General features: G+C 37.9%; 2 protein-coding genes across 2 annotated transcripts; both read right to left on the bottom strand.

Moving 5' to 3' along the window:
• Window positions 1-4135: 4135 nt before the first annotated feature.
• On the bottom strand, window positions 4136-5183 carry LOC149244574 (uncharacterized). The gene is made up of 3 exons (XM_089374894.1): window positions 5078-5183; window positions 4783-4860; window positions 4136-4678 (listed from the first exon to the last, which is right to left on the bottom strand). The coding sequence occupies exons 1-3, from the start codon at window positions 5102-5104 to the stop codon at window positions 4163-4165; spliced, it is 621 nt and encodes a 206-aa protein (XP_089231020.1). The 5' UTR covers window positions 5105-5183; the 3' UTR covers window positions 4136-4162.
• Window positions 5137-15801, bottom strand: LOC149244575 (TMV resistance protein N-like). Its single transcript, XM_089371592.1, has 7 exons — window positions 15114-15801; window positions 14020-15007; window positions 13748-13942; window positions 13367-13654; window positions 12388-13278; window positions 5185-6058; window positions 5137-5153 (listed from the first exon to the last, which is right to left on the bottom strand). The coding sequence occupies exons 1-7, from the start codon at window positions 15596-15598 to the stop codon at window positions 5137-5139; spliced, it is 3738 nt and encodes a 1245-aa protein (XP_089227718.1). The 5' UTR covers window positions 15599-15801.
• Window positions 15802-24900: the final 9099 nt, after the last annotated feature.

Consider the following 24900-nt stretch of genomic DNA (forward strand, 5'->3'; position numbering starts at 1 on the left):
GCCACATTAGCTTTCATTACTCACACATGTGGAGCTAGTCATATGCGGAGTTCAAGAGTATAATAGATGGTTCAACACCCCAACATTAATTGGGGGTCAAGGCATTCAAAAACATTTACCCTAACATTAACCCTAGAAAGCTATTAAGTGATATTAAATATTGGGTAGTTAGGGAAGGAAGTGTTTCCATTCTTATTATATTGTGTATTGTTCCATAGGAGAGCATGGTATTTAGAGTGGGATATTAAAGCAAATCAAAGCAAATAAAAGATCTTGTATAAACCATATTGGCTACAGTGTCCACGACATCTCCATAGCGAGTTCCCTTTTCTTTGTATTTGCATTTTTATAACTAAGAAGAAAAGAGTACAACATAGGCCTCACATTCTAGGTAGGTATTTTTCCCTATTGGGTTTTCGAGGGTACATCTTGTGTTCATTGTGTGGTTGGTGTGTTGTTGTTTGTCTCTTTCATTTCAATTTCAACTTATTTTAGTAAATTCTATGTTAAACTAGTAATATTAAGGTTTTAATCTATAGTAAAGCACGACATAGTAAAAGGTTTTGTAATATTTTAAGATCTATTATGTCAAACTATTTCAGTGGAATATCCATGATAGCTTAAGATCAAATAACGACCTTTCACAAAAGAGCTTGAGGAAAAGCAAATGGAGTTGCTAACATAATATAATCCTATTCTACATAAAATGAAAGGAAAAACAAACTACTAGGCTAATCAACAAGGAAAACATTACATTTTAACAATTATAAGATTTTCTTATAGTTTTGGGTGTGGAATACACACAATTTTCTCAACCTTATGAGTTTTGTCTTAAGATTATTTATTTCATTTTATTTACTATAGCGATGCTACACATAATGATAGATTTTAGAATATTTAACAACATGATGATGATGTGTCTCGTATTGGAAATGTCAATTGTGCCAAAAAAGTGATGTATTTAGAAACTGTAAAGGGACAAAGTCACTTTATTGGGAAATCAACTAAAAAATCAAACATAAAAATAGTTGAAAATGAGTTATATAGTATATTTTGGAAAACAAAAGATATGTTAAAGAATAGAAATTCAACATATTCTTTTTTTTTCTCGGTAAAAGACTATCTATTATATTAAGTGGGAATTACATATGAGCTGTACAATCTGAAAGACAAGACCAGGGCCAACTGTAGCACCTGGGAGAACAAGTTTGACATGCTATATTCCCTCGCAGGGGCATTTACCAGACTCTCTAAAGCTGCTGACACAAAAGACCAAGTGACCGTGACTGAAGGCTGACATAGAGCCGCAAAAGACCACAAAACATGTTGTAGGCTGACATAGAGCCGGAAGGAGTTAGACAGTGACCACATGACCCTCGCAGGGGCTTCCATTCTTCCAATTAGCATCAGAACATTTCCTTACGAGGTAAAGACCAGTACAAGACCAAACCATAAGACGAAACGACAAAACGACGACCTTCCAATGAACATAACCAGTAATAGACACTGTGGTAAACAAAAAGCAAATACCCGCTGGAACAGTTGGACATATCCGGAGCCGAGAGAGAGGAGGGTGATCCTGAGGTGGCGACTGGAGATTAGTCCTCGGGCTCTGCCTCGTAAATATAGCTCCAACCCTGACCTTCCGGCATTCCATCTCGCAGCTCCACTGGAGGATTGGCCAAGTTTGAGGGTGCTTGTTCCTGAGGCGAAGGAGGAGATTGCCGAAGTTCTCTTTCGGAGGTACTGGCTTCCCTGGGAGACCGCAACACTGGATTATCCTCCCCTTTGCCTTCGTGGGGAAGCTCAGCCATCTTTGGCTGCTTCCCACCTTCATTTCCTGCAGGGGCCTTGGTGAAGAGCACCGATATGTGGGCATTGATGCCCGCGTTCTCCATCGAACTGCCCAAGGAGAAGATGACAGAGCCAAAGGCCGGAAGCCCTGACTCTCCCACGCTCGCACTACCAACCTCCATGAACTGTCCAATCTGCAATGGTGTTGCTTTCGCCCTCCGATGGCAATAGCAACAACAACAGTGATGATGCTCCTCTTCTGCTGGGCGTCGAGAGGATGATCCTCTCCCCGGACCTCTCCTGCTCGGCTGCCGCTCTCGAAGCCTTGCCATTGAGCTTCTACCACGTTTGCCCTGTTCCAAGACCTCTGCCAAATGGATGATGACCCCGCGGTGCCCTGTGAGAGAATTCAGAGTTTGAATTGCCACAGAAGAGCAAACACCAAGTAAATTATGCCATCGTTCTCGCTCGGAATACCACAAGCTCCTGAATTTGCAGGATTCCTCCACAGACCAGGCTTTGAATGTGCGTCTAGCCTTAGATCTATCCCTGAACTGCGCAGCCTGTATTTCTCCCTCACGACCTTCCCGATGGTGGCATACCCAAGATGCTGTAACTGCACTGCAGGGTGGTGGAATGTCCCCCCAATCCAATTTCCCCTGACACTGCAAAATTCCTTGCTCAGCCTTGTCATAAGATTGCAATACGCCATCCTGCTTATGAAGAAGCGCTTCAGGGCTTCGAGGCGAGCCCGCCTTAACTGCTCGCTGTACATCCATACTTTCCCTCTGCTCGGCATTGAATGCCTGGAGCTCGGGCCTCCCAACCTTATAACTTGACGGCGTATAACCATAACTACTCAGCATTGGCACGGGGCGGCACATGCTGGGCATGTGTCTCGTCCGTCTGAGACGTGCCTTCACCCGCATCCGGGAAGAAATTCAACATATTCAAATGAATCACAAACTAAAAATAAAATATACAACATATTTTTAATCTCACTCATAAATTCTAGCCTATGGAATTATACAAAAGTAAGAAATGAATGTTATCGATCAAATATTTCACTCACATTTATTAGAAAGTCTTACTACAATGATCATACTTAAATTGATAAGAAGGTATTTTTGTTTTTGTTTTAGGATCATATTGTGACCTTATAAATCAGAACCATACACTTCCATAAGGGATAGAGGCTAATATGTGCCCACTTGATTTAGCTATAATGACAAAAGTCTGAAAAGTTTCATTTTGTGGAAAGGACTCCACAATAGAGAGGAGTTAATGCCACACTTAGAGAGTATATAATTTCTATCTAAGTGGCAATTAGATTTCCAGACATTGTGGAAATTTTTTTATGACATGCATGGAAAATATATTATAGACAATGAATCTCTTTCTAATGTATCCCTACAGATTAATGCCAAGTTAAGAACAACATTGGAAATGAAGCTCAAGATACCCAAAATGATGATGGATGTGGATCCTTTAGTCCTAATCATGTTAATGAATGCATTAATACCATTTAAAAATCTAGGAACCTCATATAGAATTTAGAAAGAGATGGACCAAAGGCTTTGTGAAATCTACATGGAGATAGATAATTGGTTCTCAAATTAATGTATAGGTCTGCTAAACAATATTTTTTTTTACAAACCTTATAGGGTTTTGGTGGTGCTTTTTGAATTATCCCTAATGAAACTTTTAGGGTTGGTCTTTTTCCATCACTGCAAATGGAACTTGGTGTAGTTTTTGAAAACCCGTTACCAAAAGAATCAATGTTCAAAAAAATAATTTTAACAAGGATTTAAGGGAGGCTGGGGGGTGGGGGAGAGTGCGCTTTAAACTACCCTCGTAAGTTCCTATTATGGGAGTTCCAAATAGTCCCCATAACTGGCTATCATGGGGTTTTCAAAAGCTTCCAAAAAGTCTCTCTAAAGACAACTCAAAAAAGAAATAAATAACTATACAAAACATTTAAATAATGTGTACTCATAAAAAAATTTGTAAGTGAAAAAATTAGATCTCTCTTGCCTCATATTAAATCCTTATTTAATATGGGTCTATACTAATAATAAATAATAATAATGAATATTAATTTTAGAATGTAATATTATAGAGATTATCGTTGGCATAATATAAATATCTTATATAAAAATAATATACATGTAAAATATAAATAATGTTAGTATATAAATAAAATATAAATATAAATATAAATATAATGATTTTGAAAATAGTATTTTTTCATATTTATATTCCTTCAAATTTAATAAAATAAAATAAAATTATAACTCCTATATAATTATTTTAAAAATAATTATATAATATAGAATTTGTAAAAAAATCAATTTCTTGAAAACTTCAATTAACATAATGACAATGCAGTTATAATTTGTTTGCAAACTTGGGAGACGTCCATATGCTTATGGATCATCAGAATCCATCCCTTTTTCACATCCACCGATGTAAATAATGGCGTCGGCTGAAAAGAGACAGTGATGCTGTTATACCCTCTCTCATCTCTAAACACGTCACATTTTTCCGTCCACATAAGCACATGTACCTTTACTCCACGCGCTGTCTCTCCCACACGGAATTCGTATTCCTCCGCTGACCCTTCATCATTACTCCCTTCAAATCTTACGCGAAACACATCGACTTCCCCACGATGCGAATCGAGTGTATCCAGATCGAGTGTATCGACTTCATCAGTATCGGTGAGAAAGCACATCAATATACCACCGTACGATTGCAAATCCTCCATCTTCGTAGTAAAATCCAACGGAATTACAGAAAAGAAGTCTACAGGTGCAGGAAAGACAACATCCACCACTTTCAGGTTAAACTGCCCCATTATAATGGATCGCATTTCTTGCATGACCTGCACGATTTACAGAAATCCATTTCAAATTCTGATAAAATTAAAATTCTAATTATTATTTCTTGAAAGATTATGTCTGCTTTTCAGCCATATTAAACACCCACCATCTCTGTGTCGCGATAAGTAATCCTTGACTTTCCAGTAAAGAAGGCAGTTGATAGCTTTTCATGAGAGGTCGATGTCTGCACAGATTTCCCAAATCCATTGAGATCAAGTATAATCTAGTCTCATTAAACTCACCGCAGTTAACATTAAATTAAAAAATAAGATTGCACAGCCACCTATGCACCTCTCAGATCAAACAGAGCACGATTAGATAGTCTCGGGTTTCTTAATTAGCACACAGAATTTATATATAGTTTATATGAATTAATATGCTGTGTTAGGAAGGATACTAACCAAAAAACTGCAAATGTGATTCCACATAACGTCAGTGTCTGTTGAAATGCGGATATATTTCAACCCTTCCAGCTGACTAAGTCCATGTATGCTTTTGAGCTTTATACATTCCAAAAAACTGCAAATGTGATTCCACATAACGTCAGTGTCTGTTGAAATGCGGATATATTTCAACCCTTCCAGCTGACTAAGTCCATGTATGCTTTTGAGCTTTATACATTCCTCCGCTTGAATTTCCTCCAGCGATGTTAGACCTTCAACCTTCAAGGTTTCCAGCTCCTTGCAATCATTTATGCAGAGGAATTTGAGATTTACCAGATTTGAAAGGTTTACTAATTCCTTCAATTGGTGGCACCGTTGCAGGTTTAGCCTCACTAATGTTGATGGCAAGTATTTAACCTGCATTAGCCGACTATTTTCTGAAAGATCAAGAGTCTCAAGGCTGGGTAGAACACCTTCTGGAATACATATCTCAGATATGCGTGTCTTCGTCAAAGTGAAATCTATTAAAGCACCCATGGCAACATGCATGGTCTCCTGCACCTTAAAATTAAGGATATATATTGGACAATTCCTTATAACCAAAACTTTCATATTTGGCCCTGCAATTTCCTCCCATAAGATGCCATCCGCACCGCTGAAATCAATCAAAAGCAACTCTTTTAACTGCCTCAAATCGCCCAGAGACTGCCGTAACTTTGTCCCCTCTACTTGCTCTACTTGTGTTCCCTGTACATGCTTTTCTATCAATTCCATTGAACAAAATTTACTGGAAGCGTTCATTGTGTCAAAAGTCGATTGCAGATTCCCCGAATATCTTTGTTGACAGCGTTTATGTTCATCGGATTCCCAAATATTCAGGAAATCTGCAATCAAATTAAGCTCGGAATCCTCACAATAGCCATCCTCTGCATAATCAATTGCATTTATATATTCTGCATTCACATCATGTGAATTATAAAATTCTGCAATCGAATTAAGCTGTTGATAATGTAATTTCAACGGGCACGAAACCACCGAACAGAACCTTAAAACCGCCAAGGGAAAAGCAATTTCCGTACTCGTTGCTCCGATGCGATTTGGAGGCGACGCGTGTCACCAGCATGACATCAGCAAACGAAAGCCATCGGAAGTTAAAGCTCGGTGGAAATCTGCCTTCCGATATCCTCTCCACCGTCCGATCTCCCTGCGTGTTCTCCGCCGTCGATCTCCGGAAGGTGCACGGGCCCCCGACAAGTCAGATTTTGCGTGAAGTTTTTTGTTAACCGCTGAGAAGGGAATTAAATGCATTTAATGTGTTTACGTAGTTTATGGTGGCGGCCATTAATGAAATAATGGGCATACGTCCCATGTGTTTAAATATAGTCATGGGCATATATTATAATATGTTTTTTATATTTAGTTATGTAAGAGCGAGCGTAAGTTTTTTTTGTGTTGTAGTTTTTGTTGGAGCGAAAAAAAACAGGGGTTGACTCCCATGAACGCACAGCAGTGCATATTGCATAAATGAAAAACGTGGGAGCTTATATAAAATATGTATGTATGTTTTTTTACTGTCTGTGAAGTAAAGTAAAATACGAAAATGGTGGAGCGTAAGTTTTTGGTTGAACTTTGTTTATTTGCAACATGAAAAATGCACAGCAGTGCGGGGAGTATGAAATCTTTATTACAGCAGTAAAGTTTTGTTTTACAGCAGCCTGTAAAAGTTTTTTTTTACAGCAGTGAATATGAAAATGATTTTACAGTGGTAAATCTTTGTATCAGGTTTTAATGAATAGAAAGTTTTTTTTTATGGTGAAATACTCTGTCTCTCAGTGATTTTTTTTGAGTCTTCCTGTGCACAAAAGGATCCTGGAGTAAGGTAAAACAGAGCATTGCCTCTGTATTTAGTTTGAATCTTGGTTTTGGTATTTTCTCCCCACCAAAAAAATACCCAACAGTGGTATCAGAGCAGGACCAGGCTCTTTAAGGAAGTTAAAGAAGCTGAAGGGAGAAGGTTGTTGCTGCAGCAAAATCTCTCAGGTAGACAGAAGACTCAGACAGTGAAGGATTCAGGTATTCCCCAAAAGCATTTCTCTTGTTATTGCTGAAGATAGTCAGTTTAAAAAAAATCACAGTCAAAGATTTAAAACCATAGTTCAAGATGCAAGGAATGGCAAGCACAAGCATGGGTATGTTCAACACCCAGCTCCCACACTTTAATGGGAAGAACTATGACTACTGGTCTATAACCATGAGAGCTTTGTTCATCGCTCAAGATATATGGGAACTAGTAGAATATGGGTTTGAGGAACCAGCAGATGAAACTGAGTTCAATGCATTAACTCAGGGAGAGAAGGATCAGTTGAAGCTCAATAGGAAGAAGGATGCAAAGGCCATTGTCTTGTTGTATCAAGGAGTGGACCAGAGTATATTCCCAAGGATAGCAGCAGCTACAACATCACATGAAGCATGGCAAACTCTCAAGACAGCCTATCAAGGCATGGAGAGAGTGAAGACAGCAAAATTGCAAATGCTGAGAAAGGATTTTGAAAACTTGAACATGAAGGAGTCAGATAACATTGACTCATTCTTCACTCATATGATTGGAGTAGTCACACAAATGAGAACTCATGGAGAAACAATTGAAGATAGAAGAATAGTGGAGAAAATATTGAGAGTCTTACCCTCAAGGTTTGATGCCATAGTCACAACCATTGAAGAGACAAAGGATCTCTCAAAATATTCAGTTGATGAGCTGCATGCATCTCTGATAACTCATGAGCAGAGGTTGAGTAGGAATGAAAGCTCATCCCTTGAGCAAGCCTTCAAGACCCAGATGTCCTTTGGAAGAGGAAGAGGACAAGGAAGAGGAAACCGAAGAGGAAGAGGCAGAAGCCAGAACAGAGGAGGAAGGAACAGCTCATCAAATGCACAAGGAAGAGGCAGCAATCCAAATCAGAACCAAGGTCAAGGCAACAGCCAACAAAGAGATCAACATCATGCTCAAGGACAAAGGTATGATAAATCTAATGTTCAATGCTATTATTGCAAAAAGTATGGACATTATGCTAGTGATTGTAGAAAGAAACAACATGATATGAACAGCAGACAAAATGCAAATGTTACAAGAGAAAACAACAGTCAAGAAAATGTCCTATTAGCTTGTAACATGGCTGAAACGCATAGTGAGGACATATGGTTTTTAGACTCAGGTTGCAGCAACCATATGACAGGAAACATAGCCTTCTTTTCTGCCCTAGATAAAAATGTGAAATCAGAAGTCACACTAGGAACTGATAGTAAAGTGTATGTTATGGGAAAAGGAGAAATAAAAATACTTTCAAAGCAAGGAGAAAAGAAAACCATAGCAGATGTATACTATGTCCCCGGAATGAGATGTAACCTCTTGAGTGTTGGACAGCTTGTCCATAAGGGGTACAATGTTTTCTTTAAAAATGATGTATGCACCATCATGGATATACCACCCAGCAAAAGATGCATTGCTGAAGTGAAGATGACAAGGAACAGGATGTTCCCCTTGAGGATCAGGGCAGATTTGAAAAACAAAAATGAAATTGCAGCAGTTACCCAAGAGGCTTTCCAAAGCGTGCCAAAGGATGAGAATTGGTTGTGGCACTTGAGATTTGGTCATCTCAATTTTGGAGGTCTAAATTTGTTGAGTAGGAAAGGAATGGTAAAGGGATTACCATTGATAGAGAAACCGGACAGCCTATGTGAAGGCTGCATTTTGGGAAAACAACATAGAGAAAGTTTTCCATCAGGGAAGAGCATAAGGGCAAAAGCACCCTTAGAAATCATCCACTCAGATTTGTGTGGGCCAATGCAAGCTCCATCATTAGCTGGCAGCCTATATTTCTTGACATTCATTGATGATTTTACAAGAAAGACTTGGATATACTTCCTTAAAAACAAAAGTGAAGTGTTCGAGAAATTCCAAAACTTCAAGGCATTTGTTGAAAACCAAAGCGGGCTGCACATTAAAGTTTTGAGAACTGATAGAGGAGGTGAGTATATCTCCAAGGAATTCCTAAGATTCTGTAGAGAAAATGGAATTAATAAACAGTTTACAACTCGGTACACCCCACAGCAAAATGGAGTTGCTGAAAGGAAGAACAGGACCATCATGGATATGGCGAGGAGCATGCTAAAGGCAAAGCATTTGCCAAATGAGTATTGGGCTGAAGCTGTACATTGTGCAGTTTATATATTGAACAGGTGTCCTACAAAAGCAGTCATGAACAAGGTGCCAGAAGAGGCATGGAGTGGGAGAAAGCAAGGAGTCACCCACATGAGAGTTTTTGGGTGTGTGGCCTATGCACACATTCCAGATCAGCTAAGGAGGAAGTTGGACAGCAAAGGGGAGAAATGCATCTTCATTGGATACAGTGAGGAATCCAAAGCCTACAGGCTGTACATTCCATCTACCAAGAAGTTCTTTGTCAGCAGGGATGTTCAATTCATTGAAGAGGAAGCTTGGGATGGAAGCATAGAGAAAACAGTGAGTGTTAAAAACTGTTTGTCTCATGATGAAGATGAAGAGGAGGTGGCTGAGATACATCCCCAAACAGCAGCGCCAACACAAGGACAGCAAGGGACACCATTGAGGCCAACACAAGGACAGCAAGGAACACCATTGAGGATCAATGAGAGTGCTTCTCCAAGCACACCACAAGGAGGAAATTCAAGTGCATCTTCAAGCACTTGCACACCAAGTGAACGAGGTAAGAAGTTTAGAAATCTAAGTGACATTTATGATGAAGGAATGAATTCCTTGTTTGCATTATATTGTCATGTTGATGATCCTATTCATTTCGAGGAAGCAATTAAAGATAGGAAATGGATAGAAGCTATGGATGAGGAGATGAATGCCATAGAGAGAAACAAAACATGGGATTTGGTTGAGCTACCAAAAGGCAAAGAAGTCATTGGTGTGAAATGGGTCTACAAGACCAAAAGCAATGCTGAAGGCAAGATTGAAAGGCACAAGGCAAGGCTGGTTGTCAAAGGCTACAAGCAGCAGTATGGGAGAGATTATGAGGAGACTTTCGCACCGGTTGCAAGGATGGAAACCGTGAGAGCAGTGCTATCCATAGCAGCACAAAACAAATGGAAAGTCTACCAAATGGATGTGAAATCAGCATTCCTAAATGGAGTGTTAATGGAAGAGGTCTATGTGGAACAGCCTCTCGGATATGAGAAGAAAGGTGAAGAGCACAAAGTGTGCAAGTTGAAGAAAGCTCTTTATGGGCTGAAGCAAGCGCCAAGAGCATGGTACAGCAGGATAGACTCATATCTATTGGATAATGAATTTGACAAATGTGAAGGAGAACCCACAGTCTACATCAAGGAAAAGGATGGTAAAATTTTAATTGTTGTCTTGTATGTAGATGATGTTATTTTCACTGGAAATGATATTTATCTTATTGAGAATTTTAAATCAGTCATGAAGGATGAATTTGAAATGACTGACATGGGTTTGTTGAGATACTTCTTAGGCATAGAAGTAGATCAAAATGAAAAAGGAATTTTTATATCTCAAGCAAGATATGTAAATCAAATTTTGAGCAGATTTAAGATGGAAGAATGCAAGGCAGCAATCACTCCCACAGTGATGGGATTAAAGCTCAGCAGAGAGGACAGCAGCAAGGATTTTGATCCTAGCCTATACAAAAGTATTGTAGGCAGCCTTATGTATTTAACAGCAACTAGGCCTGATCTAATGTATGCTGTTAGTTTGATTTCCAGATTCATGGAGAGGCCAAAGGAGGCACATTGGCAGGCAGCAAAGAGAATTTTGAGGTATGTCAAAGGTACCAAAATGTTTGGAATTTTATATAATACCTCAGAACATTCAGATTTGGTTGGATACACTGACAGTGATTGGGCTGGAAGTGTAGATGATCGGAAGAGCACTTCCGGTTATGTTTTTAATATGGGTTCAGGAGCCATTTCATGGGCTTCTAAGAAGCAGTCCATTGTAGCATTGTCTACAGCAGAGGCTGAATATGTGGCAGCTACAGCAGCAGCATGTCAAGCAGTGTGGATGAGAAGAATGTTGAGAAGCTTGGGCCAAGAGCAGGCAAAAGCGACAGTGATTTTTTGTGACAATAGCTCAGCTATTGCATTGTCAAAGAATTCAGTGTTTCACAAGAGAACGAAACACATTGATACAAGGTTTCACTACATCGGAGAATTGGTGAACAATGGAGAAATAGTCTTGGAACATTGCAGGACTCAAGAACAGGTAGCAGACATCTTGACAAAGCCATTGGATCAGAAGAGCTTTGAATTTTTGAGGAAGTGTTTGGGTATGACTGAATGCCCAGCAGTTGAAATTAAAGGGGAGTGTTGAAAATGTAATTTCAACGGGCACGAAACCACCGAACAGAACCTTAAAACCGCCAAGGGATATCGCACCGCTATCAAACAAAAAGCAGTTTCCGTACTCGTTGCTCCGATGCGATTTGGAGGCGACGCGTGTCACCAGCATGACATCAGCAAACGAAAGCCATCGGAAGTTAAAGCTCGGTGGAAATCTGCCTTCCGATATCCTCTCCACCGTCCGATCTCCCTGCGTGTTCTCCGCCGTCGATCTCCGGAAGGTGCACGGGCCCCCGACAAGTCAGATTTTGCGTGAAGTTTTTTGTTGACCGCTGAGAAGGGAATTAAATGCATTTAATGTGTTTACGTAGTTTATGGTGGCGGCCATTAATGAAATAATGGGCATACGTCCCATGTGTTTAAATATAGTCATGGGCATATATTATAATATGTTTTTTATATTTAGTTATGTAAGAGCGAGCGTAAGTTTTTTTTGTGTTGTAGTTTTTGTTGGAGCGAAAAAAAACAGGGGTTGACTCCCATGAACGCACAGCAGTGCATATTGCATAAATGAAAAACGTGGGAGCTTATATAAAATATGTATGTATGTTTTTTTACTGTCTGTGAAGTAAAGTAAAATACGAAAATGGTGGAGCGTAAGTTTTTGGTTGAACTTTGTTTATTTGCAAGATGAAAAATGCACAGCAGTGCGGGGAGTATGAAATCTTTATTACAGCAGTAAAGTTTTGTTTTACAGCAGCCTGTAAAAGTTTTTTTTTACAGCAGTGAATATGAAAATGATTTTACAGTGGTAAATCTTTGTATCAGGTTTTAATGAATAGAAAGTTTTTTTTTATGGTGAAATACTCTGTCTCTCAGTGATTTTTTTTGAGTCTTCCTGTGCACAAAAGGATCCTGGAGTAAGGTAAAACAGAGCATTGCCTCTGTATTTAGTTTGAATCTTGGTTTTGGTATTTTCTCCCCACCAAAAAAATACCCAACATAAGCTCGGAATCCTCATAATAGACAACCTCAACCTCTGAATCTGCAATCGAATTAAGCTCGGAATCCTCATAATAGACAACCTCAACCTCTGCATTCACACCGAGTATATCCTCTGCATTCACACCGGGTAAACTATAGGATTCCCAAATATGCGGGGAATCTGCATTCGACTTAACCTCACCGGGTAAATTTCCTATTCTTAGTCGTTGTAACTCTTTCGGTAGTTTGACATTCAAGGGCCATTTTAAATCAGTGGATAGTAAATTCAGGTATCTTAAAGACCTTTGATTTGCCATTCCCGCGGGCAAGTATTGCAATTTACCACAACCTTCGAAATCGACGTACTCAAGTGACGAGATATTTCCCAAAATATCCAATGGGATGGAGAGATTGTGGCAGTGTCGCAAAACAAGGAAATGGAGATGCGTCAATTCAGAGAAAGCTTCGGGCAGTTGGGTTAGAAAAGTGCAGCCTGATAGATCTAAATGCCTGAGGCCTTTGAGTTCCCCAAAACCACCAGGGAAAAATTCTAGAGATGTGATATTCTTCAACACAATCTTGTCCAGAAATTTTATGCTCGTTCCTATCCATTCCAGAAAACGGAAAAAATAAGGTTCCGTGAAGCTTTGCTGGACGCTATCTGAGATTACCTCAAAATAAGGTGCCGTGAAGCCTTGCTGGACGCTATCTGAGATTGCTGGATAAAGGCCGCTGGTGCTGCAGGCATTCGCCTCTGAATCAACCTTTTTAAGCAATCGGCGCGTCCGAACCCTTTTTGGCAATTGGGGCATCCGATCCCTTTTGGGCAATCGGGGCATCCCATGAGAGCCGTTTAAGTCAATATTTAACACACTCAAGTGCAAAGGAGGCTGCTGCAAATTGCAATGCACACAATCTGTTCAATACAAAGTGGGACGAATTTCACCTAAAAAATACTCAGCAAACTGTAGCTGTACTTACCATATTAAATCTTTGGAAGAACTGGTCGAGGTCCCCAGGACCCTCAAGTTCCAAAACTCTCAGGTTTCCCAGTGAAATGGTCTCCGGAAAATTGATGGATCTGAAACTGCGCAGGCGAAGCCAAACCAAATCTCCCGACACATTCCACAAACCAAAAAGTGACGACAAATCTGTGGGAATTTCAACAACAAAAATGCGTACACCCACAGCCTTACTGTAATTCGTGCAATCTGGAAGATGCTCACCTTTTGGAGTTCGAATCCCTCGTATCAAATAATGTGCTCCACCCTGCCAAACGCACTTCATGAAGTTAAATTAAATACCAGTGTTTAATGGATTATTGAATAAAATAGGCAAAACATGGGGACGAAATACGCTTACTTGCAACTTCAACATTGATTCCTCTATATCATCTGAGCAGCTAAGCCGTAGTGGCTTAAGGGACGGGAGCACACCAAACTCTTCTCTAGCGATATGTCTGGCCAACTGCCTAATATGCTCATGCATGGCTATTTTCTGTGTCTTTGGCAGGTAGAGATAATCGTAGTTACCGTCTGGATCTTGCTGTCCGTCAATCTGAATGTATAATAAGAGTCCATATGGATCATTACTCTTTTGGCATAAAACCCATAAAATTGAGAAATAATTCTTACCTTTTCTTTATTATCGGATTGCAGGTCATCCTGATACTCAAGAAGGCATTTTTGACGGAGATTTTCAAGACAGTCACAGACGTCTCTGTAACCTAATCCCTCCAATACACGAACTGCCAGTTCTTTGTCCTCTCTGAGGAAGAAACAACCGACATCTAAAAATATCTCCTTCTCTTCAGCATTCAAAGCCTCGTAACTCACTTTTAAGGTGTCCACTATATCGTCTGGCAGTCTTCTCGAGAGCTTTTGCAACTGCCGCTTCCAATACTCTTCCTCGCGCCGGCCAAGAAACTGTTCCCCTAACACTCGTAAGGATAAGGGCAGCCCACCACAAATTTTCAAAACCTCCTCAACCAAACATTCGAATCCTTCATCTGGTTCAGATTGGTGGAATGCATGCCGGCAGAAAAGCTCCTGGGCATGTTTTATTTGCAATGGTTTTACATCATATACTACAGTTTTTGGAGAAGAGCGTCTGAGTAAATCTTGATCACGAGACGTGATCAAAATCAAACTACGCGATCCCACAACATCGGTCATTAGTAGACTACTTATTTGGTCGATATGATCCACGTCATCCAAAACAATCAGAACTTGGAGCCCTGAGAGACGCTTGCGAAAAATACCCTTTCCTTGTCTGGTATCTTCAATATGAAAATCACAACCTAGCAGGTCCCGAAGGAGCTTCCGCTGCAAAGATGGTAAATCCTTTTTTCTGATCTTGATCTCAGACAGAAAACAAGACCTACTGAAATCCGAACGTTTCAAGTTGTAGAGATATGTAGCCAGAGTTGACTTGCCTACTCCGGCCATTCCTGCAATCCCCACAACCGCTGTGCCATTTAACTCGGTTTGTTTCTTAATTTCATCCTCTATTTCCTTCACGGCTGGATCTAGGCCAACTAGGTATGTAGGCAGCTCGAATGGTTCCCACTCTACCCCTTTTAACACAGCTTTGACTATCTCCTCCAAAACCTGGCCATGGTCACTGCAAAACAACAAACACGTACATGCGGTCATAATAATCAGAATTACAGGAAGGAAGAAACGACTTTGAGAAATCAAAGATTCGTAATAAATTTGATTGTATTCACCTTTCATTGGTTTTGAAGAGTAGGCCGGAAATCTCTGAGGCTTTGTTTAGGGCCGTCTTCCATTTCTCGATGTCTTCCATGCCGACTCTGCCTTTCAGTTGGTGTTCTTCAAAGGCTTTTCTATAACATCCCCTCTCGTTGTCAATGTAACGAAGGTCTGTGGGCTCAACGTCATAAAACACAGGAATGATCTTCCTGTTGCATCTCAAGATCCAACACAATTCATCCAAACACCAACGCGATTCAGCATAGCGCTTGCTGAAAATGGCAATATGTACTGACGCACTCTCAATGGCTCCGAGAATTGCAGGGGAGAGAGCGTCTCCGGTGTGGAGTTCATTTTCATCGAGAAAAACGCGGAGGCCATGACAATTTGTGAGACGATGGTAGATGAAGCTGGCTAGAGTCCTTTTGACATCAGGACCCCTGTGATTTATAAAAACGTGGTATGTCCCTGACACTGGTTCTGTGGCGGCCGAGGCCATAGCGACTGCGTCTTACAAATGGGAATGGATGGGATTAAATGGAAACGAGGATGAATTGAACCAACGAGAGAATTCACCGAAGGAAGATGGGAAGGGATGGCATCAAATGGAAACGAAGTTGAGTTGAACCAACGAGAGAATCCACCGAAGGAAGATGAGATGAATGTAAAATGATCCCGACGAGAAGCACGCGAGAAGATATTTGATGCGGATAATTAGAAAAGCTTTCGGAATTGTGTAAGGGTAGGGTCGTACGCCCCAGTTGACAGCGATCATTGCTTCCTCGACAAAGTCCTCAGGATGAATATTCAAAACTGTGGATTATTCTCCGAATCAAACAACAATATTAACCACAAAAGTCTTCAAACCTAAATCATGACAAAGTCTTCATGATGAATATTCAAAACTGTGGATTATTCTCCGGATCAAACAACAATATTAACAAAAGTCTTCAAACCTAAATCATTTCCCTGCACGGAACGGCCGAAAATAATCAGCCTGTCAAGGGAAACCTAAATCATTTCACTTCACTGAAGGAAACCGCGAAAATAATCAACCTCCCAAGGGAAACCTAGATAGTGATTTGTTGAAAAACTTGTTAAAATAAGCGAATTATTCTCTTAAGAGGAGTTAGTTAAAATTAGATAGTCAGTGAACTAATTATTGAGAATTGGAATTGGAGCTTTGAGTTAATTTTAGTTATGTGACATGATTTTTAATGTGTAGTTGCATGTTAAGATATTTTAAGTGAGTTGTTATTTCGAATTAAATATTTTTCAGAGTGTGTTCTTCACAGTGTTCATAGTAAGAATCAAGTTTTGTGTCATAATTTGTAAATGAATTTATGTTTTATTTTTCCAACAAATTAATATCAAAACAAACACACAGCGAAAAACAAATAAATTAATATTAAACCGAAATTACAAAAAACTAAAAAAAAAAAATTAACAACAATCCGTGTGAGATGAGAAAAATTTATATTTTCTCATAATTAATACTATAACACATATTATAAGTTATATACAGGGCGTTATAACGCACCAAGGCTCAGTGGAGAGTCGTTAACACTCTTTGTGTGTTAAGACTTAAAAGTCAACCACTTAAACCATTCAAAAGGCTTTATGTTACGTGGAGTTGTTAAGTGGGCCTTTTAATTTTATGGTGAAGTATAGAAGGCTTTTTTTGAATTGATTTTATAAAGTGGCTTCACAATAACAGTATGTTTTAATGTATTAAAGTTTTCACAATAACAGTGTGTTTTAATGTATTAAAGTTTTTCAAAAGGGTTTATGAAAAAGATTTTTTAATAACTTTTTTCTATATATAAAATAAAAATTTAAGGTTTTATTGAAAGGAGTATTTTTAAAAAGTTTATTAAAAGAGAAATTTAAAGTTTTCTGTAGAGATTTTTTTAAGAAATATGACTTTTTCAAATTTTCAGCCTCGGTTGCCACCATTTACACTGAAGGAATAGATGTGTTGGCTATTAAGATGGCAAACACGTTGCAGGCACATGATGTCTGGGATTATGTCCAGCTTGGGTTTTCAGAAGCTAAGGATGAAGCAACAGAACGAGCTCTCGACAATACAGAAAGGGAACAATGGAAGAAAGACAAGAAGAAGAATGCTCAAGCGTTGCAACTTATTCAGCAGGGAGTGGACCGAGCAGTGTTCCAGAAGATTATGATTACGTCTGCATGGGATACTTTGGCGACAAAATATAAAGGTATGGCCAAAGTCAATATTGTTAAGTTGCAGAATATTACGAGAGATTTTGAAAGTCTACAGATGAAGGAGACAGAGGACATCGATTCTTTCATGAATCAGGTCATAATTGTCGTAAATTAGTTAAAGATTTATGGTGAAGAAATTAAAGATCGAACAGTGGTTGAGAAGGTATTCAGATCTTTGTCTACCAAATTTGACGCTGTCGTACCATCCATAAAAGAAGCCAAGGATTTGACATCATTAATAGTTGATGAGTTGATGGGATCACTTCTATCGCATGAGGCAAGGATATATAGAAATAAGGATTCCACTTTAGACACTGTTTTCGAAAGCCGGGTTTTTATTTCAAGAGACAGAGGTCGAGGCAAAAGTATATCAAGAGGTATAGTGGTTAGAGAGATGGCCGAGAAGAGAATGTACATGAAAGTGGAAGCAACTACAGAAGCTTCAACAATAATTAAAGAGTTGACAAATCAAAGGTGAGATGTTATTATTGCAATAAATTTGGTCACTATGCTTGTGATTGTAGGAAAAAGATAGTTGATCAAGGGAACCAACGTGCTAATGTCACTATAGAGAGTACTAACTCCATGTTCCTAGCTTCCCATACCATGTATGAACCTTTTGCTAGTGTGTGGTTGTTAGACAGTGGTTGTAGTAACCACATGACAGACAACAAGAATTTGGTTGTAAATTTCGATCAATCTGTTAAAATAGAGGTAAAGTTGGGCACTTACAAGGTTGTGGAAGTAGATGGCAAAGGAGTGGTCAACATTCTAACCAGGCAGGGGGAGTCGGAGACAATCTCAGAGGTATATTATGTTCCTAGTCTCAAACATAATTTGATAAGTGTTGGTCAATTAACACAGAAAGGATACATAGTTATCTTTCAAGGTCAAGAATGTGTTATATATGACAAACCCCCAAGTAAGCAGTTGATAGCGAAGGTGCAGATGACGAGTAACAAACTCTTTCCTTTAATTATGAACTACAGTGATCAGGTCAGTGCTTTTACAGTTGCATGTTCTGATGATTATTGGTTATGACACTTTCGATTTGGACACTTGCACTTTTTTGGTTTAAGATTATTGTAGCAGAAATAGATGGTCAGAGGATTACCTCCCATCAAAGAACTTGCTAGTACTTGTGAGTGTTGCATCTTGGGAAAGAAACACCATGAAATATTTCTAAAGGGTGTTGCATACAGAGGAAAGCAACCTCTTGAGCTAGTGCATACAGACTTGTGTGGACCTATGAGGACATAGTCGATTGGCGGAATTTGTTACTTCCTCACTTTCATTGATGATTATAGTAGAAAAACTTGGGTTTACTTCTTGAAGCATAAGTATGAAACTTTTGCAAAATTCAAGGAATTCAAAGCCTTAGTAGAGAACCAAAGTGATCGACAAATCAAGGTATTGAGGTCAGATTGTGGTGGAGAATATGACTCAAAAACATTCCATGATTATTGCAAACAACATCGAATCATAAGACAATTTACAACTAGGTACACACCATAGCAGAATGGTGTAGCAGAGAGAAAAAACGGGACAATTATGAATATGCTAAGAAGCATGTTAAAAGGAATAAACTTGTCTAATGAGTATTGGGTGGAATAAACTTGTCTAATGAGTATTGGGCAGAAGAAGTTGCATGTGCTATTTATGTGATCAACAAATCTCCTACAAAGAGTGTGATGAATAGAGTACCAGAACAAGCATGGTCAGGTATATCTTGCAGTGTATCTTATCTCAGGGTATTTGGATGTGTAGCTTATGCACATGTGACTAAAGAGCGAAGAGGAAAATTGGATGATAAAAGTGAAAAATGCATATTTACTGGTTATAGTGAGCAATCAAAAACTTACAAATTGTATAACCCTATCACAAAGAAGACCATAATTAGAAGAGATGTTGTGTTCAAAAAACAAGAGTCATGGAATGGAACTGTATACAAAATAGTTGATGCACAAGTGTCACTGATGGAAGAAGATGATGTAGTAGAAAATGAGCAGCAAGAATCACAGGTGAAGACACCAAACAGAGACACACCAACAAGGGCTCCAAAATTTTCAGAGAAGCATGGATCCTCAAGCAAATCAATATATCGATCTTCTCCCAGCAATCAATCAGGTGATGAATCAAGAAATGGTAAGAGAAAGATGAGAAGTCTGAAATATATTTAGGATGATTTGGATGTTAGTTCAAATTTTGCATTGTTGTCATCCCAACCTTCTTCGTTTGAAGAAGCAGTCAGAGATGAAAATTAGGTGCAAACCATGGATGAAGAAATTGAAGCTATTGAAAAGAACGATACATGAGATTTGGTTGATTTGCCAAAGGATAAAAATATCATTGGTGTGAAATGGGTGTACAAGACAAAGTTGAATGAGAAAGGTGAAATTGACAGATTTAAAGCAAGACTTGTAGCAAAACGATTCTCGCAGCAATCGAGAATAGATTTTAGAGAAATGTTTGCTCTAGTAGCCATATTGGATATTGTAAGAGCAATTCTAGCCACAACAGCTCAGAACAAGTGGAAAGTATATCAGATGGATGTGAAATCAACCTTCTTGAATGGAATTCTAGAAGAAGAAATTTATGTGCAACAACCTCCAGGATATGACGTTGAGAGTAACGAAGAGAGTTTATAGGTTGAAGAAAGTGCTCTATGGACTGAAGCAAGCACATAGAGCTTGGTATAGCAGAATTGACAGCTACATGATCAAGAATGGATTTTGCAGAAGTAACATTGAACCTACCTTGTACACAAAGGTAAATGAGCATGGACAAATTTTGATTGTTTGCTTATATGTTGATGACATGATTTTTACAGGTGATTTTGAGATAGATGAATTTAAAGCAACCATGATGAAAGAATTTTAGATGACAGATCTTGGTCTCATGAAATATTTTCTTGGCATAGAATTTGAGCAATCTGAAAAATGGATTTTTATTTGTCAAAATAAATATGCCAAAGATTTGTTGAAAATATTCAGGATGGAAAATTGCAAACTTGTCCCTACACTAGTTGCAATAGGTACAAAGTTAAGCAAGGAAGATGAAGGATCAGATGCCAATCCAACTCTATTCAAAAGATTGGTTGACAGCCTCATGTATCTCACAACTACAAGATTGGATATCATGCAAGGAGTGAGTTTGACTTCCAAATTTATGAAGACTCTAAAAGACACATATTGGAGTGCAAGAAAAATAATTTTGGGATACATAGTAAGAACTAGAGATTGTAGCATAATGTATGCAACCACAGAAAAGAATGATTTGATTTGATACACAGAAAGTGATTTTGCAGGCAGTTTGGATGATAGGAAGAGCACTTATGGTTATGTGTTTCATCTTGGTCCAGGTGTGATTTCATGGGCATCTAAGAAGCAGCCCATTATGTCACTTTTGTCAGCAGAAGTAGAATATGTAGCAGCAACATCAACAGCATGTCAAGCAGTGTAGTTAAGAAGAGTATTTGATGGACTCAAACAGAAACAACAAGGATAAACAACAATATATTGTGACAACACCTCAATGATTGCACTATGCAAGAATAGTGTGTTTCATCAGAAGAGAAAGCATATTGATACTAGATACCACTTTATTAGAGAACTTGTGAGCAATGGAGAAGTTCACTTGAAGCCTTGTAAATCTAGCGATCAATTCACTAATATATTTACTAAGTCATTAGCAAAAGATGTGTTTGAATTTCATAGAAGAAACTTGGGTGTTGTAAGACTAGCTGAGACATAGACCAGCACACACGTTTGAGTTTTCATGAGTCATGTTTTAGTTTAGCGGTCATAATTAAGGGGGAGTGTTAAAATAAGCTAATTACCCCTACATGAGGAGTTGGCTAAAACTAGAGAGTCAATTAACTAATTGTTGAGGGTTGAGTGTTGGAGTGTTGAGTTAAGTCAAAAAAGTGATAGACAATTTTTAGTGTGTGGTTGCATGTCAAGATATTTTAAGCGAGTTGCTACTTGGAAAAAGTAAGTTTGTGTGATCAATAGAAGAGTCGCAACTCGTGTGTTTTGTAAATGAATTTATGTTTTGTCTCCTCTATTTTCCAACAAAACTGCGAATTAATTATTAGTGATTTGTTGAAAAACTATAGATTAATATCTAGAACTACAGACCACTATGTTATTCCTCTCTCTGCCACCATACGCCATAGAATTCGCAACAACAGGCATCCTAGGCCGGTGTTTGGTAGACTGAACTGCTCAATTATCAGCAAAATTAGGTGTACACGTATTGTCTTGGACCACCTTTCGTTGAAAGTTCTCTTAACTCATTTAAATCTGAGTAATAAAATTCACCCTCACACTGGATGACCATTGATGCTCTTAAAGCAGAAGGAGGTTCAACAGCGAGGAATAGGCAATCGAAAAAGTTCGATAACTTTTGAGGAGAAATAATACCTTGAACAATGAGAAACCGATAAATGAAGAAAACAACATCTCATCCTTATGCCCGGGAAACATGGGTTAGCTTAGCAATAGCATGATTAACTACGAAGCTATTAATGCTAGTTTAAATAGCAGCAATACTTGGTTCGGCATCAGCAAGGTCGGTGATGGTAATCAAAGCTTGGACAACAACGCAATGTAGTAAGAGGCGGAGGGGTAAAAACGGTGAAAAAGCCAGTAATGTCGCAGATGCAAAGGAAAATTAAATTTCACACCAGAGGGCGGAACAACATATATATATATATATATATAACTTGCACAGCAGAGGGCAGAACAAAATATATATATATATATCTTAACTTGATGCCGTAACGTAAGGGTAGGTTCGTTCAATGCACCGCCCATGTGACAGCCAGCCTCGCTTCCTTTAAAATATAATTCAACCAGATAATATAAACGTGATTCCATGGACGTCGTTTAGTAGGATAAACCCCACGCGGAATCCCCTAGTGGATAAACCTCGGATTGAGTGGTTGAGTGTGGTGATGTTTCTGACTTTTCTGTTGAATTAGTAAAATGTTTCAGATGGGGTGGTTGAGTGAGATGATGTTTTTGGCGTTTTGAATTGGTAAAATAATTTTTGTTTTTTTAAGAAGTTAAAATGTTTGATTATTTATTTAAATTGTATTTTTGATGTAAAAATGAATTTAGTAATTTTGAAGTTGTAATTGAATTTTTGTTAATGATTGTGGTTCATCAATTATGTGTGAACGTGGAGTAAAATTATATTAAGAGTTGCTTTTAATGAGATTTTTCGGAATTTTTTTTTTTGTGTATATATATATATATATATACGAGCGGGCGGAACTCTATATATATTAATTTGATGCCGTAACGTAAGGGTGGGGTCGTTCAATGCACCGCCCATGTGACAGCCAGCCTGGATTCCTTTAAAATATGATTCAACCACAACGGTGGGCTGCCAGATAATATAAACATGACGTGATTCCATGGACGTCGTTTAGTGGGATATATATCTTATTTTGATGCCGTAACGTAAGGGTGGGGTCGTACCATGCTCTCTCAATGCACCGTCCCCTGTGACAGCCGGCATTACTTCCTTTAAAATATAATTCAACCACAACAGCGGCCTGCGAAACAATATAAACATGACGTGATTACATGGGTTAAGTAGGAAAAACCACACGCGGAATCGCCAGTGGATAAACCTCGGATTGAGGGGTTGAGTGTGGTGATGTTTCTGTTGAATTAGTAAAATATTTCAGATGGGGTGGTTCAGTGACATGATGTTTTTGGCGCTTTGAATCGGTAGTATAATTTTTGTTTTTTTCGTGAAGTCGTAATGTTTTATTATTTATTCAAATTGTATTTATGGATATAAAAATGAATTTAGTAATTTTAAAATTGTAATTGAATTTTTTAATTGTGTGTGAGTGTGGAGTAAGATTAGGTTATGAGTTGTTTTTAGTGAGATTTTTTGGAAGCTTTTTTTTTCAGTTTTTTTTGGTCTAATTTATTTAAAGTTTAATAGGAATTTATTGAAATCACAAGTTTGTTTTTCACGTTGTTGAATCCATCTATACAGTAAAAAAACCAATTTAAATAAAAATCAGTGTAAATAACACTTTAAATAAAAACTAGTTTAAATAACACAAATCAATATTTCACTTCAAAATTTTCAGCCCAAAAGTCCAAAAAGTCACTAAAGACAACTCCATTACGTTATCTCATAATAAATTTAATAATTTAAAAGTATTTTTTTTAAGTTTTAATTGAATTTATAATATAATGGATTGAAAATTTATTTTAAATGGTTCAGAGTGTGGAGTAATACTATGTTATCCCAAAGGGCATCTAGACTTGGTCAAGTCTTACACAATCATAGTGACAACATCCTGCTATTGAGCATATCATTCTCCCATCCAACATGTGGCTTAATCTAGCCTAGGTACAACTTAGAAATGAAAAAAATAGAAAAATAGTTTACCAACATATATGGCTAACAAGACAATGTTAACATAAAATCTAATCCCTTGTATATTGGAATATATAAGGTTTGTTTACAAGGAAACCTAATGAATGTAATATAAAGTTAGACAATGTTGACATAAGATATAATCTTGTGTATATTGGAATATATAAGATTTATTTAGAAGGAAACTTAATGAATGTAATATAATGTTTACATATGATGCAGGAGCATCTTATGATTATCTTAAAAGCATAATTTTTTAAGTCTAAGAAGTTTCTAGAAATTCTAGATTATGTAAAAATTCTAGAAATATGTGTAATGAAATTGTTTGCATTTTAACATGTAGTTAAGATAGGTTCCTATGTTTGAGAAGATTCTTCTAAAATTCCTCCAAATTTATAAAAGAGTGATTAAATCTTGAAATCTCCAAATCTTTCCATCTTCAAGGATAAATAGAGATATAGTGCACATTTTGGGGCAAGCCAAAAAAGTCTTATCTCAATAATAAGAAATGATGACCTTAGATTAATAATATATTCTTTCATTTAATTTATTTACTATAATTGAGAAAATAATTTATGGAAAAGAAAAACAAGGATGATTAATGAACAACCATGTGAAATTTATGTTATCAAATTACATTGTTGTATTTATAATATATATTCCATGTGCTTTACTAGTGGAAAGTAAATGAATATGTTTGTTCTCTTTTCTTGGCTTAAGTATATATAATGAAAAAGTCTCTTCATTTCATTTTGGTATGGTTGTTTCAAATACCTAGCTTTTAAGATTAACAAAAATGTTATTAGGTTGTTTGTACCATTGTTAAATTTACATTTGTAGGTTTTAACCCCGTACAGAAATTACCTACATACGAATTCTAAAAACATAAAATAAACAATGGCGAAAGCATAAAACATAAAACAAATATACACAGAGCTTTTCCCCTGGATCCCAAAACCGAAACTACCAGATTGATTTTTCATTATGTTCCTTTCAATGTTACTATATATATATATATATATATATATATACATGTCGAAGCATCCATAAACCCCAGTCCATTACCCTAGATTAGAACATAACCGTAGTTCCCTTGACCGGATCTACTAAATACCATGGACCGAACACCATCGTGCCCAAAACCATATGCAAAATCCATGT

The sequence above is a fragment of the Pinus tabuliformis genome, chromosome 8 (assembly GCF_031772625.1).
Source record: "Pinus tabuliformis cultivar Carrire ecotype Pingquan chromosome 8, CPIR1, whole genome shotgun sequence".
NCBI classification, from domain to species: Eukaryota; Viridiplantae; Streptophyta; class Pinopsida; order Pinales; family Pinaceae; genus Pinus; species Pinus tabuliformis.

Excerpts from the sequence above, each read along its gene's own strand:
- LOC149244574 (XM_089374894.1), bottom strand. The coding sequence starts at position 5,104 with ATGTGGAATCACATTTGCAGTTTTTTG. Across the intron at positions 4,861-5,077 it reads ATCACATTTGCAGTTTTTTG|ACATCGACCTCTCATGAAAA; the intron begins GTTAGTATCCTT and ends AAATCTGTGCAG. Across the intron at positions 4,679-4,782 it reads CTTATCGCGACACAGAGATG|GTCATGCAAGAAATGCGATC; the intron begins GTGGGTGTTTAA and ends TAAATCGTGCAG.
- LOC149244575 (XM_089371592.1), bottom strand. The coding sequence starts at position 15,598 with ATGGCCTCGGCCGCCACAGAACCAGTGTCAGGGACATACCACGTTTTT. Across the intron at positions 13,943-14,019 it reads AATCCGATAATAAAGAAAAG|ATTGACGGACAGCAAGATCC; the intron begins GTAAGAATTATT and ends TTATACATTCAG. Across the intron at positions 6,059-12,387 it reads TTATGTTGGGTATTTTTTTG|CTTAATTCGATTGCAGAATT; the intron begins GTGGGGAGAAAA and ends CATTATCAACAG.